At 36.2% G+C, this 17,468-nt stretch overlaps 1 protein-coding gene across 5 annotated transcripts in view; it reads left to right on the top strand.

Annotated features, from left to right (window-relative positions):
* PPP2R5E (protein phosphatase 2 regulatory subunit B'epsilon) overlaps positions 1–15,244 on the top strand; it is a 70,817-nt gene extending 55,573 nt beyond the window's left edge. For 4 of the 5 annotated variants that reach the window (XM_052696784.1, XM_052696783.1, XM_052696787.1 and 1 more), the window contains 9 exons: positions 3,324–3,454; positions 3,552–3,611; positions 4,222–4,330; positions 5,336–5,389; positions 5,490–5,540; positions 6,291–6,410; positions 8,872–8,999; positions 11,209–11,310; positions 13,806–15,244. In XM_052696784.1, the coding sequence (XP_052552744.1) occupies positions 3,324–3,454; positions 3,552–3,611; positions 4,222–4,330; positions 5,336–5,389; positions 5,490–5,540; positions 6,291–6,410; positions 8,872–8,999; positions 11,209–11,310; positions 13,806–13,905 (855 nt within the window). In that variant the 3' untranslated portion in view covers positions 13,906–15,244. The remainder of the gene's footprint in view (positions 1–3,323; positions 3,455–3,551; positions 3,612–4,221; positions 4,331–5,335; positions 5,390–5,489; positions 5,541–6,290; positions 6,411–8,871; positions 9,000–11,208; positions 11,311–13,805) is intronic. The other variant, XM_052696785.1, reaches the window with a different exon arrangement.
* Positions 15,245–17,468: the final 2,224 nt, after the last annotated feature.

The following is a 17,468-nucleotide window of genomic DNA, read 5'->3' on the forward strand; positions in this document are numbered from 1 at the left end:
AAGCTCTATTAAAAGCATGATGGAATAAGTATCAGTAATAAACAAACTGGCAAAGAATGGGAAGTTCTGTTTGAAATTTGCTTGCCATTCTGGCTAAATGGATGAGGTGGCCACAGTCTGTCAGTGAGCTGGCAGCCAGATGGTTTACACATTTCATCTTCTTCCTCCTTCACTTCAAACTGTAGTAGTCAGTCTTCTGCTGTGGAAGTTTCTTCTAGGGCAGAACAGAGGCCAGAACAGAGATGGCTGAAGGGTGATATTTTCTGGGATAAGGCAGAAAACTTCACATATGTGCTCCCTTTGCTTTTTGTCTTCAGCTTCCAACAATAGGCCTGTTTGTGTTTTGTGTTCCCACTGTGAATTCTTGTAGAACCACAAAATCAGAATCAGCTCCATGTTTAACACAGTCCATAACTTGCTTTTGAAATCGTGGAAATTTGCAAATTTCCATGCTTAACTGGAAAAGGGAATTTCCTGGGGTTTCAATATAATAAAAGCCCAACTAGAAATGGCTGGAGAAGCCCAGAATTGCTGATGACCTTACTCTCAACTCTGGAGTTTTGTTTTTTTTTCTTCCTGTGCAGTAATTTGCTGTTTTTGTACATTATTCACATAAAGAATACCTGAGGAATTTAGCTTAGGGAGCAATCATTATCCTTAAATTGTAAGATTCAGGGATATCCTAATCACTTGAAGCTTTTCAAGGCATTCAGCCCTATTAAGATTTGGCAGTGGAGAATGGGTCTAAAACAAGGATTCTTAAGATCCCATCGGTCTTTATCTACTGAAAGGGAGAAGTGAGATATTTTGAAACCTACTTATCTGAAAACGTCTGATAAAATTGGAGTTTGGAAGAATTTGAAGAATTTGGAAGCTCTTGTCAGATGATGCATTGTTATATATTGCTTTGCACAGTTAAACATTCGTGTTTTTTTGTCAGAAGTTCTGCAGAGCCTTATGTACACATTCAAAGAGGTATATTTCCCTGTTCATAAGTGTTCTCATTTGATTTTCAGGAACTTGGGTGTCTGTGCATTTCTTTCTGTATTTTTTGTGTGACGTGAGTTAACGATCAGTTATTACTGATCACTTACACTGGAAACCAGCTTGAGACTTTTGAAACACCAGGCATGCTTATGTTTTGTGGCACTGGCAGTACAAGTGTGACAGTTTTTATCATCAGTTTTCTCTCTAACACAATTCGTTTTTTAATGTTAAGTGGACTTGAGTGAAGTGTTTCTTAGCAAGAACTGTGCTAATATGGGAAGAATGAGACAGATGTGGGTTGTTTTTTTTTTTTTAAATATAGATGTGTAATTGGCTTTCAGCTGTAAGTTTTGATAAAATGTTGTACACTCGCAGTGAGACTTCATTTCTGAAGCTTCATTGTATATAGTCTGCAGTGGTTGCTAAGAGGCACTATCGAAATATCTCCTCATGGATCTGTGTTACTGAAGGTTGCTATTTTGGAGGTTTTATTTCCCTTTTCTGTATATGTTTGGTGTCAGAGTAGTTACGTAAATCATAGAAGTCTTACAGCTTGTTAGTAAAAATAAGACTTTATTGTTGAAACCTGATAATGAATTGGACAAATCCAAATAAGCATCTTTTCTTTTTAAATGAGAGACCAAGTCTGACTTCAGCAATGTTTCCACAGAGGATCTGTATAAAAGAACTGGAAATATTTATATTTTGCTCCTAAAAACAATCCAATAAGAATATTAAAAATAAAAGTGTTTCCAGCTGTTTGCTGTCTTTGGGTGAAATTTGCTATTTGGGGAAGGATGAAGTAACTGTTTATTTCTTTAACTGTGGAACTAATTGAACAGTGTGTTGATAACCTCTACAGGGCAGCTGACAAACCCCATTTCCTCCTGAAATTCCCATCAGAAATTCTTACTGTAGGGTTAAGGTAGTGGAAAAAATGTGCAACGTGATGAAGAAGAACTCATACATCAACTGTAAACCTGAATATTAGAAAGCAAAATCCCAGAACGCTTAAAAAAATCTTTAAATCTTTTTCTGATTTTCTTTTTTCTTCACCTTCTTTAAATTGTGCCCCAGTTACACAGAAATCAGACAGTGTACATGCACTTACATATCTTCTTATAATAGATAATTATAATTTATCTATCTGTGAATTGAGAATAATTTTGTTCTCTGCTGTTCCTGTCATGTTTTTCTGCCACCATCATAAACATTTTAAGGCCTGTTTGGCAAGCTGCCTTCGTTTATTTTTCAAGATATGTACTGCTTGAATGTTACCTTATCTTGCTGATCTTCATTCTTTCTTTCTTACTACTTAAATTGCATTACATTCTGTGCAGTTCTATCTTTTTTTAAATAAGTTTTTTCTAATTCATTTGAGATGACTGAAAAAATAGCAGATGTTGTGGTGTCAAAAAAGATGGAACTGAAAAGATAAGATGAAACTCATACATTTGTGGTAGGGAAATAGATTGAAGAAGTGAGACTGCTGTTCTTGCTGCTTGTTTCATACCTTGGTTTTTAGAGGAAGCTTTAGAGAGCATATTTTGGGATAGATTTTGTACAGAACAACACACTGGCTAGTCTTCTCTTTTGACTGAGAACCACGTAATTATTTTGCTGTTTTAAAATCTCATTTACCAGTTCCTAAGTAAAGAAATCTTTTTTTTTCCTTTTTCTTTCCTTTTTTTTTCTTCTTTCTTTTTTTTTTTTTTTTTAAACTGGATATTGCAGTTTACATTTTGCTCAATCCTGACTGATTCTTTGATTTGCATTAATTGGTAGATGTCCTGGGACAGCAGATCCAGTGCTGCCACAGACTGCACTGTTGAGTCCACAATCTGAAAGCCATGCAATCTCTAGAAAGGCTTAGGACCTTATATTATAAATGAAAATCATCTAGAATATGTCACCTTGATGCAAACTTATGCAATTAAAATGAAGGTCTGTTAATTCAGTGAGAAAATGAAAGTGGTAAGAAATAGTCTGTTATTTTCTAGATGTGACAGCATTTTTATTTTTTGGAGGGATGGGGAGGAGGAAGAAGACAGCGTTTGGGAGCCAGTTAATAAAAGTGTCTTAATTCTTTAAAGATTTCTAAATGTTTGTGCTGGAAGTTAAGGTCAATAAGTAGTGTTTTGTGGTGATGTACAGGGGGTTGCAGTTATTATTTTTTTTTAATAACTGTATTTCTGTACCTTGGGCAGTACAGATATACTGACTTCTTACATGCACCTGCTGCAATTTAACTGCCATACGGAATTCTGTGTGCCATACTAGTCAAATGGAAAGCCTGTCTACAGTTTAACTTCTTTTTTTTTCTTCTTTAAACACAGTTGTTGGAGCTGTTTGATAGCGAAGACCCTCGAGAACGGGACTACCTAAAAACAGTCTTGCACAGAATTTATGGCAAGTTTCTGGGTCTTAGAGCATTTATCCGAAAACAGATTAATAATATTTTTCTACGGTAAGCTGTGGGAGGAGACATTTTTCTCACATAAATATTGTAGTATGCTGATATGTTACTTACATTTAACATTTTCTTTTTTTTTTTTGTTTTTTAGATTTGTTTATGAAACTGAACACTTCAATGGCGTAGCTGAGCTGTTGGAAATTTTAGGAAGGTAAATGAGCATTCATTACCAATATCAGGCTTCCCTTTTGGACGTGTCAGAGTAATTCAGACTTAGAAAAAGTATTGCTATAAACCCTGATTTTGAAAGAGATGTGTGCACATGCTCATCTTTGAGCCCATCTCTAAGCAAATCTCTCTCCTGTCTTTGCCAGGAGTTCATATGTGGATGCAGGAGGATTGGATTGGTTTTGTGTATGTGTTACGCTTCATCCTTATGCACTGCATATTTTTTAAAGTACATAAGCAGTGTACTTTTCACTACTAGAGTGAATATCCCATATACCTAATTATAATAACTTAATTACCAAGGAACGTGTGAATTTGCAGATTAAGCAGACACTTCTTATCTGTTTAGTAGAAGGTTTGTGCAGTTGTTCGTGTGATGATTTTTAAGTTAGAGCTGAATTGTTTGTACTGTATAGATATGTGCTGAATTGCTGATATAAAGGAGGGCAAATTTCAGCATCTGTTTACAAATAACTTGAGCCCAATACAGGTGCTGACTCCTAAATGATTTTAATGTAGAAAGTTCTTGTTCAGATCTCAAGAATGTTTTCTGTGATGATAACACTAACAAATACTTCTCTTCTAATTTCTAGTATTATCAATGGTTTTGCTTTACCTCTTAAGGCAGAGCATAAACAGTTTCTGGTGAAGGTGCTGATTCCTTTACATACTGTCAGAAGTTTATCACTCTTCCATGCACAGGTAGAAGTTATAAAAATATTTTCTGCTCAGTTAGAATTCTATAATTTTTTAGTAACTTTGGAAATTTAATTGCAGAGTACATTAAAGGGAGGGGGGAAAGTTTTGTAAAGTGGGAAAATGCAATAGATTTTCATATTCATTTACTGCATTTTTTTAAGACAAATACTTTTTAGTCTGATTAGATAATTAAAAATGTAACCAACGTCTGTAATACTTTAAACTTTAGTAGTTAAGCTCTCTTTAGGCTTTCCTTTCTGTTCTTTCCTCATTCTCACAAGGCTGCCTTTCCCATTCTGCAATCCCCTTTCTCTGTCCCAAGAGGATGTTCAATTTTCCTTAGTCTTGTGCTCTCTGGGCTCTTCTTCACTCTGGCAACTTTCTGAATACTAATGCCTTCGTTCCTGCATGATCTTCAATGTGTTCCTTCACTGACTTGATAGCACGTTTTTGCTCTCTTATGTCCTGTCATACCTTCAGCTGTCATGATGACATTTTTCCTCTGATAAGTGATACCTGCTCCATTTCTATCTCATTTTCTGATAGATTTCTGATAAGATAATCTTTCTTATACTTTCAAAGCCACACATGCTAAATATGTTACTCAGGGTTTTAGCTGTGCCAGCTCATCTTGTGAGTTTTCACAATTTTACCAATATACAAAACATGTAAAAAGAAGCAATTTCAGAGATTAACAAAATTTTATAAACATTGTGTCACTGTATTTTGAACTCCAAGTTGCTCTGATTTTTAATTATATGTGATAATTTGCCATGTGAAGATTTTTGTAATGTTTTCTTTCTTTATTGTTCCCTAGTAACTTGAATTTAAATGGATTTATGGATGCATTTAATTGATCAAATGCAACCTAGGCATCTCAGTTTAAATATGTGACTGAGCTGTGTAGCATCTTGCCTACAGTCTCTTTTTTTTTTTTTTTTAAATGTTTGTCTGCAATTTCATTATAATGTTCTAACTTTGTTTTCTTAAATCTTTACCTCTTCACAGCTGGCATATTGCATAGTACAGTTTCTGGAGAAAGACCCCTCACTCACAGAACCAGTAAATATTTTTCATATTTTTTTCCATGATAAACAGCTTATCCTGTTGTGAGGAATGTTTAAAAAAAATAATGATCTAACTTCTTTTTCTTCTAATTTAGGTCATCAGAGGCTTAATGAAATTCTGGCCGAAAACCTGCAGTCAGAAAGAGGTAAATGAATTACTGCTGTTAACCAAAAATGTAAGAGTTAGTTTGCTCTATAGTATGATATGCAGCGAACATTTAGGTATTTCCAGACAGATTGTACATGCTGTACTGGATCTTGAAATTAATCCTTGCAGTTGATGTGGTTGTTTTTTTTTTTCTGGACAGTTCTGACTATGAAGAGAAAAGCTCCTGATAGCTGTAGTTCCTACTCACAAAATAAACTCTAGCTTTTACACAGATTTTGATTTAGAAAGGAGAGAATAAATATATTGAGGACTAATATAAAAAATTCCGAATCAGAGTTTTTTAAATTTGAAAATGCTGTGTTACCTACCAAACTTGTAAAAGATGCTGTTAAACATTTGCATATTTGTTTACAATTCTAAATGCAAATCTGAGATTTCCTGAGATTTTATGACTTAGAGAAACTGTTATTTTGAGTATTACTTTAAAAACGGAGATAAAATTCTGTTATGTGACTCTCCTTACTTACCAGGTATGAAGACTTTGTAGTCAAAGCATGCATATCCTGGTGCAATTCTGAAGTTTGTTTTAAGTGATTACTTTACATACAGCATTTGCACTTTGGTATTTTTTTCTGACACTAGAGTCAGAAGTTGTCATGTTTTTTTGAACGAGATTCTTGATGAGCTTACATTTTTCCCTAGAGGAGAAGTTGAAGATATGCAGCATTTTACTGAGCAAGATGATTTAGAGATTTTTTTAATTCAATTTTTCCTTCCTTGTCTGTAGGTCATGTTCCTAGGAGAGCTGGAGGAAATCTTGGATGTAATTGAACCATCACAATTTGTCAAAATCCAGGAACCCTTGTTTAAACAAATTGCCAAGTGTGTCTCTAGCCCTCATTTTCAGGTTAGTGGTGAAGACAATTGTTTGTTTAGGAATGTGTAGTCTCAATTTCTAGCATAACACCTCTTCAAATGTAGATATCATTTTATGTTCTGTTATTTTAAATACTTATCTTCTGGTTTCCTATGTGCAAACTTATGTTGCAGTAGAAGTTCAATTCTGAGCTCCATGATGAAGTACGTTTGTGGGTTACAGCACAGAACTTGCAGTTTGGAGCTACATGAGGCTTTCAACTATGTCCCAGCTGACTTTGAGGCCTTACAGCTGTAGGTGATAGACACTGATTGTATGGCCTTCAGATTTGTAGGCCCAGTGGGATTTATTTGCTCCCATTTTTAGTGCAGCACTGTGCAGCATTTTTGTTCTCCTTCCTCCTTCATTCTCTAAGGAGATATCTGGTTAGAGGTGATAGGTCCCATAGACCACTTTCTTTCTTGCATGATAGAAAGAAGGGGGATGAATAGGAATTAAATTTAATCATGAAGAGGAATTAGGATTCATGGCCTATATCATCTACATATTAAGCTATGTGATATATCCTTACATAAAAGAAGATAGATTATTTGCTTCATTCTGTAATGCTAAGACTGACTCTCAGGAATCCCAGACCTTATAGATAAAAAAAAAAAAAAAAAAGAGCATGGAGAAAGGAAGACTTCCACTTTGTTGAGGAGGATCTGATTAGAGACAAAATAAGCTTACACAATTCTCTGGGCCTTAATGGAATGCACCTGCCAAATACTGAGGGAGCTCGCAGAAGTGATTGCTAAACCACTTTGCTATCATCTATGCAAGGTCATTGAGAACTGGAGAGCTGCTAGCAGACTGCAGGAAAGCCAATGTCACTCCAGTCTTCAGAAAACACAGTAAGGAGAAGGAGGGCCTGGGAAACTACAGGCCAGTCAGCCTCTCCTCATCCATGGAAAGGTGATGGAACAACTTATTTTAGATGTTATCTCCAAGCAAGAAGGTTATCAGGAGTAGCCAGAATGGGATCACCAAAGGAGAAATCATGCTTGACCAACGTGGTAGCCTTCTGTGATGTCATGACTGGCTGAGTAGATGAGAGAGCAGTGGATGTGTAACTTCAGCAAGCCTTTTGACACTGCCCCCCATGACATCCTAATAGGTAAGCTTAGGAAGTGTGGGCTGGATGAGTGGACAGTGAAGTGGATAGGGAAAGAAGAAATAGCTGATCCTATCCAGCAAGTTTGCTGATGAAGCAAAGCTGGGAGGAGTGACTGGCACACACCAGTTAAGATTAGGGGCTTACCTGCAAGTAAGGATCTCTTTCTTTCTCTGTCCTGGTTGGCCATGAGCTAGCAGTGTGCCCTTGCAACCAAGAAGACCAGTGGTGTCCTGGGGTATATTAAAAAGCACGTGGTCAGCAGGTCAAGGGAGGTTGTTCTCCCCCCCTTTATTCTGCCCTAGTGAAGCCTCATATGGAGTACAGTGTCCAGTTGTGGGCTCCTGAGTTCAGGAAAGGGCACTGCTGGAAAGAGTACAGCAGTGGAGGATTACGAGGATAATTAGGGACCTGGAACAGATGTATCCCCTTATGTGAGGATAGGCGGTGAGACTCAGGGCTGTTCAGCCTGGAAGAGACTGAGAGGGGATCTTATCAAGGCTTATGAAAGGATGGGTGTCAACAGTATGGGGCCAGGTGCTTTTCAATCCTGCCTGGTGACAGGACAAGAGGCAATGAAGGCAAACTGGAAAACAGGAAGTTCCATATGAACATGGAGAAGAACTTCTTTACTAAGAGGCTGGCAGAGCTTTGGAACAAACTTCTCAGAGAGACAGTAGAGTCCTCCTTTTCTGGATATATTCAAAACCTGCCTGGATGCTTTCCTGTGCAACTGTTATGGGAACCTGCTTTAGCAGGGGGTTGGAGTGGAATCACAGAATCACTGTGATTTTGTGATACAACTGCTATAGGCTCTTTCCTGGATGACATCTGTTTTTAGTACAGTGTAGATGTTTTCTCTTCTAGTTCTCAACTGGCCCCTCATAATGATTATTGTAATTAGTACCTTGCCCGTGTTTAAGATGTAATCTCCCATATTTAGCCCAGCTACTGGACATAACACAGTTTCCTTTGTCTTGTATGCTAATGCTGGTCTGATCCTTCCATCTGGGAAATCAAAGGTGGAGGGGAAGAGGAGATGGAAAAGTTGTTCCACTGTCCTTTCACTTCCAAAGCTGCAGTATTGTATTATCTGCACTTGGTCTGTATTGATTCTCAATATATTGTTCAGGAGTAAGAGAGGGTAGATACTGTGGGATCTGAATTACAGTCTAAAAATTTGATTTCATTAATATAGATTATATTACTGATAAAAATAGAGTCTTAATTCCAGAGCTAATTCATTTGAATGAAATTTCTGTGGTTTGTTTTTGCTTCAGATTATTAGAAATACAAGTACATGAATTCCTGTTAATATTTTATTCCTTTGACTCAAAGGTGGCTGAAAGAGCACTGTACTATTGGAATAATGAATACATCATGAGTTTGATAGAGGAGAATTCAAATGTCATACTTCCCATCATGTTTTCCAGCCTTTATAGGATTTCTAAAGAGCACTGGAATCCGTAAGTTCTTGCAATTAAATTTCAAATTGCCTCTTGTCAAACTACTGATCAATTTAGGACGTATGTGCTGAAGAATGTCAGAATAGGAGATACCCAGATTCAAAGCTGACATGAGCAGGTGCAGCTCTGTTAATGCCAATATAAATTAGAGCATGCTTGAGCTTGGCTCAAAATGATATTAATTATCTGGTATGTATATGAAAATCAGTACCTCGGGGGATAAAAATAAACCTTCTCCGTAAGTTAAAAGAAAGAAAAATTAGGTGTTGTATTGTTATTGAAGAAAAAGTGTTGCTCATCAAGCATTTCTCATAAACAGCTGGTAAATGTGTTGTCTAGAATAATGATGCTTGGCATTAATAAAGCTTTGTAGCTGTATCGTGGATGGTACTGTTCCGTCTGGTACCAGCATTTTTCTGAATGTTTATGGAGCATATAAACATCCTTTTTTTTTAGGTAGTGTCTTTTTTCCTTCTAAATTTATTTAAATACATCTGTTCTCCATTGGGCACAGATTAGTGGCTTCCTATTGATATTTTGCTTTCTTGTTTTTAAACAAAATTTTCTAGTAGTGTAATGAAAAACATTGTTACAGTTAGATATCATGTATTCTATACTTGGGATGAAATGTTTGTTAAGCCAAACGGATTGCTGTTTAGTAAACCCGGTATTTTTAATGAGCTGTACTGTGCTCAGATCCCAGTTACTTTGCTAAGGTCTTCCTGTGAAGTATTTGTAAGCTATTTCATCTTTTGCTCTGTGTTCTGCACCTTTTAAACCCTCAAGTTTGTGTGCTTTCATCACAAATCTAATGCTACTGGAAACCGTCCATGGTAAAGGCTGGTTACAGAAAGACATTTTAAGTGGCTTGCTGCTGCACTGAGGGTCTGAAACCTTCCAGCACTCTGTCCAGCCTTTTGTACTACATTCTGGGGTGCTTCAAGTCATGAGGACATGCTAGTCCTTCACTTCTCAGAGTGTTCATACCTACAGGAATGTTGTACCATTAGCAGGCAAACCAGATTAAGAAACTTGTTGAATCAAGAAGATATTTTAGGAATCTTTATGTGTATTAAAACATTAATAAATGAGGACAGCGAAAGTGATAGTCTATTGGAAATATGTGAATGGTAGACAGGACAATGTGGAAATGTCACATTTGCTGTGTAGTTTAGCCCCAAATGTTGCTAGCACTTGTATTCATGCCTGCTGAAGAGCTGTTTCATAAGCAGCCATGTGTCTGAATATGACACCTGTAGCATTGGATCAGGAATCAGGATTTCTTGATTAATAATCTGTTCAAATTTTTAAATGTTTTTGAGCTTTGTTTCCTTCCCTTCTCTGTTGCTATGTTGTTTTTTTTTATGTTGAACTCTGCTGGAGAGGAATTTTGAACTCTAGATAAATCAGACTAATAACAAACCCCTGTTACTTTGGAAATACCGTTATATTTTAGGCTATCTTTGTGTGACAGACTGTCTTTGCAGCCTTTTTGAAATTACTAGCATTGTACATCATTTCTCCCTGTAGGAACAGGTCCTGTTTTATTCAGATAAGCAACTGGAATCAAAATGAGCAGTGGTGTGTTGACTTCTGTGTTACAGCAATAAGCAAAGGCAGCAGAGGTTTATTCATACACTGTATACTGCTTTGCGTAGATGTGGCCACTTTACATCCATAGCACTTGTAGTGGTGTTTTTGTTTTTTTTTAATTAATAATTTTTTTAATGTACCAAAGTGAAAGTGAACATGAAATGTAATGATACAAGGACAGCACTTTTGAAATAAAGCCTTGTATTTTGCATGGAGGCATGGATTATTCAGCTTGATGGAAGAATTGTGAGGAAATATGAATCATACCCTTTTTTGTTTCAATTCTGGTACTTCTGCAAGCAATGATTTTAATCCCTGGAGTTGCATTGAGAATTGCTCAACATCATGAGGGAGGAGTCTATCGTTATTTCTAACAGCTTTCTGTTGTTGCCTTTTACCCTAGATGTTTGCTTTGCCTCATGTAAGTAGTTATTAGAGTTATCAAGAACTGATTCATACCTTTAAAGGTGTTGATCAAGTAGTTTCACTGAAATAAAAATTCGCATATTTGCAAGAGCAGAGTTGATCACAGAACTGCTGGTAAGAGAAGATAGTTTTCTTGTTTGATTTCACCTGAAACTAATCAATTCCTTTCTTCTATTTTAATGTTTCACAGGGCTATTGTGGCTTTAGTCTACAATGTGTTGAAGGCATTTATGGAAATGAACAGCACCATGTTTGATGAGCTGACAGCCACTTACAAGTCAGATCGTCAGCGGTAACTTTTTAAAGCTTTTTTTGTCAGCTGTGCATAAGGACTGCTGTTTAGATTTTCCTTTGCACTCAGCTGCAATTGCAAAATCTCATACATAATTTACACAATGCCTGTATTTTTCCCTATGTTCTCTTTAGCTTACTGTTTGCAAGTTGTGAGAGAATGTAATGTATAAGTTGATCTTTACCCCTTATAACATGTGGTAATTATTACATAGCTTGGGAAGTTTCAGGAAACTCCTTTTGACATTGTATTCCAAAAGAATTAGATGTATTAAGCTATTTCCATCTAAACATTGGGGAGCACTTCTTAACTGTGGTCAATGGAACATGTTGCTCGGAGTGGTTGTGGAGTCTCCATGCTTGGAGATGTTCAGAAGCTGCCTGGTGGTGATCCTGGGCAACTTGCTGTGGGTGGCCCTACTTGAGGGGATACATCAATGGTCTCCAGAGGCCCCATTTGACCTCTGCCATTCTTTGTTTGTGTGAAGCTTTTCAATGATAAAAGAAAACAAGTGTTTTAAGATCCACTGCGCTTCAAGACTTTAAAACAAACACTGAGATTGGGAAAGAGACATGAGGAAAATCCGCATGTTTTGATTTTCCAAATCAGTACTTATAGACTAGACGTTGTCTTAAAGCACAAAGGCATCTTTCAACTTTTTTGATTCTTAATCTGTTTGATCTGAATCTTTGAGCTTGTGCAATCCATTAGGTACACCACTCATTTGTTCCAACCCAGTTGTATGCAATTTGTCTGTTTTCCTATGTTCCTTCATATTCCAATTATTGTGCAGAGATTTAGCCCATCCAAAGTAGCAGGTTAAAAAAAAAAAAATAGAATTCAGGAACTTTGAACTTTTGTGTGACTTGGAGTTCCCACAAGCAAAGCAAAGGATTCTGAAAGTCATAAAAACTTGCTATGTTAGTAGTCTCTAAAGTCTCTTGCAGTCTATAGCTTTAGAATTGCGTGTCTGGATTCATGCTGTTCTCTGTTATGCTTCATTGCTGTAAAATAAGAAGTTTTATACATGAAAAATCCACAGGTGAACTAATAAAGCTTTTTAAACTTAAAACCTCAGGTCTGTGAGCTAGGACACATGAAATTCTAAGTAGCTGATGATAAGTAAGGTTCAATCTGCTAGAACAGCTGAGGCAATACCGTGTGGCTTTCTAGCACACAAAAGAGGCTGAGAATCTCAGGACTGGTCATCTAATCCAGACATTTTCAAGTCACCTCAGTGACTTAAGTCAGTGTCATTTGCACTTTGCACCTTAAGATGAGGAGCTCAGCTCTTAACAGAATGGGGCACCGGTGTAGTATGTTCCGTGTTTGGACAACTAATTATCATCTTAAAGCATGTAAATAACTGCATGTGTAAACAGGGACAATCAATTAATGGATGTTTAAAGAAAAAAATAATGTTTACAGAAAAACTTAATTGTATTAATAAAGCAACATTTTAAAAATGTATCTTTAATACTACTTAAAGCTTGAGGAGAAAAATGTTCAGTATTAATGACTATGCTAGGTCACATAGGTAAGTTGGATGAGGTTATCATCATTTCAGAGCCTTTCACTAAGCAGGCATCTATTTTATAACGATAAGATAATAACTATCTGGTAAACAGCCTGAAAATGTCAGGCTATTTCATTTATTCTTGCGATACTATGTTTCAGAGACAGTGGGCTCTATTTACTTTAATTGATCTTCAGGGACTTTGATAAAAGTTGCTTTTCTTTTTTTGTGTGCTGAAAATACTTTAACCAGATGTTGACATGGCAGCTGAGTTGAGATATGTAGGAATAGTATTTCTAATCCACTGAAATATTTTTAGGAATTCTGTAATTTGACAGGTAGAGAATCTGTATTGTTAGCTTTTCATTTCATCTGAACATGCAGCGTGATGCCGTAGAAATGGGATGCATTTTGCATCTTGAAATGCAGGGAAATTTATTCAAAAGAAGTTACAGCAGAAACTGGAAATTTAGAAAGCAAATAATGCAGGTAAAGCAAATATTAGCTCAGCTGTTTAATTTTAACAAAATAGCCATGAAAGCCTGTTGGTAAAGAAAATACTAAATAGAATTTGGTAGAGGAAAAAAAAAAAAGTAAAGCACTGGCTAAAAGATACATCTTGTGTCTGAACTTTCCCTTTGCTGAAGTGTATGACAGCCCTGAATAAAGAAACTGGAAAATAAGAAACTGCAGATTAGCAATAATAATGATATTTGGTCCATAATAGAAGTCCATGTGTGTTTTTTTTAATTTATTTCTTATTGCAGAATAGCATGTGTAAGCACTATTTTATTTTATCCTAATACTTTTTTAGTAGTACTTAGATAAGCAATGAAAAGCAAAAGAGAAAAAAAAAAAAACTTTAAAAAAAAAAAGTATAGGAATTACGAAATGTTAAATAAAATTAATACTGCTAATTAATGTCATTTTTACATAAATATTTATGTCTGCTAACTCTTTGTTTTGTTTCATCTGTCAGTGAGAAGAAGAAAGAAAAAGAGCGTGAAGAACTGTGGAAAAAACTGGAGGATTTGGAATTAAAGAGAGGTCTTAGACGTGATGGAATAATTCCAACTTAACAAAAAAACAAAACAGCATTATTAACCTGTGGAGTCACACATTTATGTAGTAGAAGATGGAGCAACAGTTTTCTGTATTGTGCAACTTTACAGTAGATTTCACATTTGTTTCATTATTACAACAGCACTGTATATACCTGTCTCTAAGTAAAGGAAAAAAATAAGGACTTTAATCCAAAGTTTGGACAGCAGATGGACTTCTCAGAACTTTGCAAACATAATCATTGTTTTAACCCTTCTTTAAAACCAGTCTTCAAAGATCTGTTGATGAAAATTGCAATGTCAGATTTCATTGTCAGGACCTGTTCCTTATTTATCGTTAGCAGAGAGTATAATACAACTTTCAAATGTGAACAATCTTAAAATTTAGCTTGTCTTTCTGCTAAACTGTTAAGTGTATTTATAGTAAAAGAGAAAAAAGACTGTCATTTCCTTATGAGTTTGTGTAACATCCTCCTTCTCTGGATAACTTTACTGTAATTTGACTTTTTTTTTTTTTTTCTTTCCTTTTGCACATCTTCATAAGTTGAATGTCCATTCAGATCAGGGCCATGAAAAAAAAAAAACATAGGTCCTGAATAAAAGTTTTGTTTACTGGTGTGAGCATTTTTTAGTACCAGTCTGTCTCTGGTGCTTCTTTAATTTGAACATTAGGAGCTAAAAAAACAAGTAGGTGATAAACATAGTAGGAAAGGGAGCTTTGGATTCGTGCACCTATTTATTGCAAATCCAAATTAGTGTCCACAATCCTTGAAAAATGGACAGTGGTAACAGCTTAGATTTCAGTACCTAACCAGTATTAGTGTTACAGCATTGGACACACGTACCAGAGCTGTTTTAGAAATACTAATTCCTAAATTACTACAGTATGTTTTTATTGGACCATTTTGAAAGAATAAAGACAAACGCTAAACAGTGCAAGCATGAAATTGATCTCCAGTGGTCATGGATCTAACTGGGAAATGAGTTGAGATAGCAGTTTGGACTGTTTGGAGTTGTTGCCTTACTTTTTAATATGTATTTATAAAGTGTTCCAGCAAAAGAGGATGTAGCCTCTAAGAAACATACTATAGTGTTTTTGTGGTTCAAGTACTATTATTACTCATCACAGTACCAGCCCTATGGTCTTAGCTGGAAAGGATTCTGGATAATATACTTCTGCATTCTCATCTGGATGCTCATTCCTAACTACTGTATTTGTTACCAAAAGTGGTTCTACAAATGCTACTGAAAAAAAATTCTGGAAATCCTAATGTTCTGAGTATTAATAATAAAGCTTTTATATCAAAGGTGCATTGTGACCAAATTGTTTAAAACAAAAGAAAAAAAAAAAAGAAGAGGGCTGTATTATAAGTATACATTATTGGCTATCTGCTTTGTATTTGAAAGTGGAATTTACATCTTTGGTAGGTAAAATGCTGATAAAACTTATGTACAGTAAATATTTAGCTAATGCAGTTGCATTATTATATACCGAAAGGTATGTGTTTCAGGATTTTACTCCAGGATGCTTATGAACTGTTACGGTCATATGACAACAGTGAATTGATAATCCTAAACCATCAATCCAGCAGTATTTACAGTATAAAACTGAATTGGTGTTCCTGAGTCTTTGTGATAGTTGCAAACATGAATTTATGACCTGTTGCCATTGATAGAAATACAATATAAATACATGCTTGTATATTTTTCTTCCTACCATTTAAGTATACAGTAGGATTTGAAGTTTTCTTGTTTCCAGGCACGGAAAAGAAGAGAGGAAAAAAAAGAAAAAAAGCATTCCCTCCTTGACTACTGACTGTTTCGGGACTATCAGGTCACAGTTTGTACTCCTGGGTCTGCACACACAGATATGTTGTAAACTCAACAGTTTTGTAAAAACTTGGCACTGTTAATTCCGGGACAGGGAGAAAAAAGAAATAAGGTGGATCTAGTCATATGCAACACCCAACACAACGTGGTTTAATGGGATTAACGAGCTTCTAAGAACACTGGCTGGGACGCAGTGTAAATTAGACAGTTACTGTCGTAGTTGAAACATTTTATTTTGAAGTGCTGAAGCAAAGGTGCAAGCTGAGATACTGAAGATTAAATAAATTTATAATGAATCACGTCCCTTAGCCCGTTGATTTTGACAGTCTTTTATTTCTGTTACAAAAGAAATACTAAGTAGTGCGATTTCTGTGTGAAATTATCACGATTTACAAGAGGATGGATTGAATCATGCTTAAAGACTGATTGTGAAAAATTGAGATATAATGGAAATTTAAAAAAGAAATTTTCCACCTGGTGGAGTAAAGCAGAACGATGTGAAATTAGAAAAAGCACCTTGTCCTGTACTTAGAGTTTAGGTGAGTGTTGTTTGTTCACAACTTTATGGTTTTGACATGACGTTCTGGTGTCGATCATACACAACTGATGAGAACCTGATGGGTTGCAATATTTTATTACCTCTGATGTGGGGATAGCGGGGAGCGTCTAAAGCTTGTAGATGATTTATCACTTCCAAGAAGGAATGTTTCTCTGAGCGGAATGGGACAATGTGCTCTTAGTCACGAGACTCTAAAAGGCTGATGAGACCCTAGGTTGCACTTTGTGGTGCCCTCTGTGGTGTATGTGAAGAAGCACTTGCCACAATGACCTGACTGTACCCCCAGGGTCCGCTGTTTGCCGCAACCCGAATGCGATACTCTGCCACTGTACAGAGCTCCCTTTGGGATCAGTTGGAGCTTTAGGCAAAGAAGAAGGCAGCAAATGGGCCCAAGTGTGATCAGTGTGTCTATTTATAATTGTGCTTTTGTTTGCTTGTTGAGTTCCAGAAACTACCTTTATTTGTGTAAATGTTGTTGTTAACTGCTCTTAGAGCAGTGGTTGGGTGATGGCTGGTGTCCTGTGCCATATTGGTTTCAGGAGAAAGGATTGAATGCTGTCTGCTAAAAGGAAAGAACTGCGTTTTCAATACAAGGGCATTGCATCAGGTCATGGGGATACGACGACTGTAAAAGTAAAGTTCCTCTCATATACTTTAAATTGAGCACATATTGCTTTTTTCATCTTGCAAGTCTCCCTTATTGTTTTCCTTTCATTGATTTTTGAGTGTTTTTTGTCTCTCTTCCAAAGGTTGGAATGCTTTAAATAAAAGTATTCTAATGCCATTGGATCTTTCATTAGTACATTTAATCTTGGTTTTCTTAGCATAAATAAAAGGGTTTAATTTATTTTTTATCTCCTCCTATATATGGGAAACAAAGCAAGGCTGTTGGAGCCAAGAATTGCTTGAGCAAGAAAGGCAGCAGCTGTGTGTACGTTATACATGTGTAAGTACAGCCTCAGGCTCTCCTACTCTAAGGAAAGGAAAATATATTAGGAGCTATAAAAACCTCTATTATTTGGTGAGGAGAGGGGAAAAAACTGAGCAGATTTTTCTCCCCCCAAATAAAACCAAAATGAATTGGCTTTAGTTCTGTCTTTAAAAGCAAAGATGGCATTTTCTCTTGATCCGTGTGACTGTCCTCACAATGCAGTCCCCTAAAAGACGATAAAGCTGATGAAGAGCAAGACTG

Source organism: Tympanuchus pallidicinctus, unplaced genomic scaffold (genome assembly GCF_026119805.1).
Source record: "Tympanuchus pallidicinctus isolate F22 unplaced genomic scaffold, pur_lepc_1.0 scaffold3, whole genome shotgun sequence".
In the NCBI taxonomy this organism is placed as follows: Eukaryota; Metazoa; Chordata; class Aves; order Galliformes; family Phasianidae; genus Tympanuchus; species Tympanuchus pallidicinctus.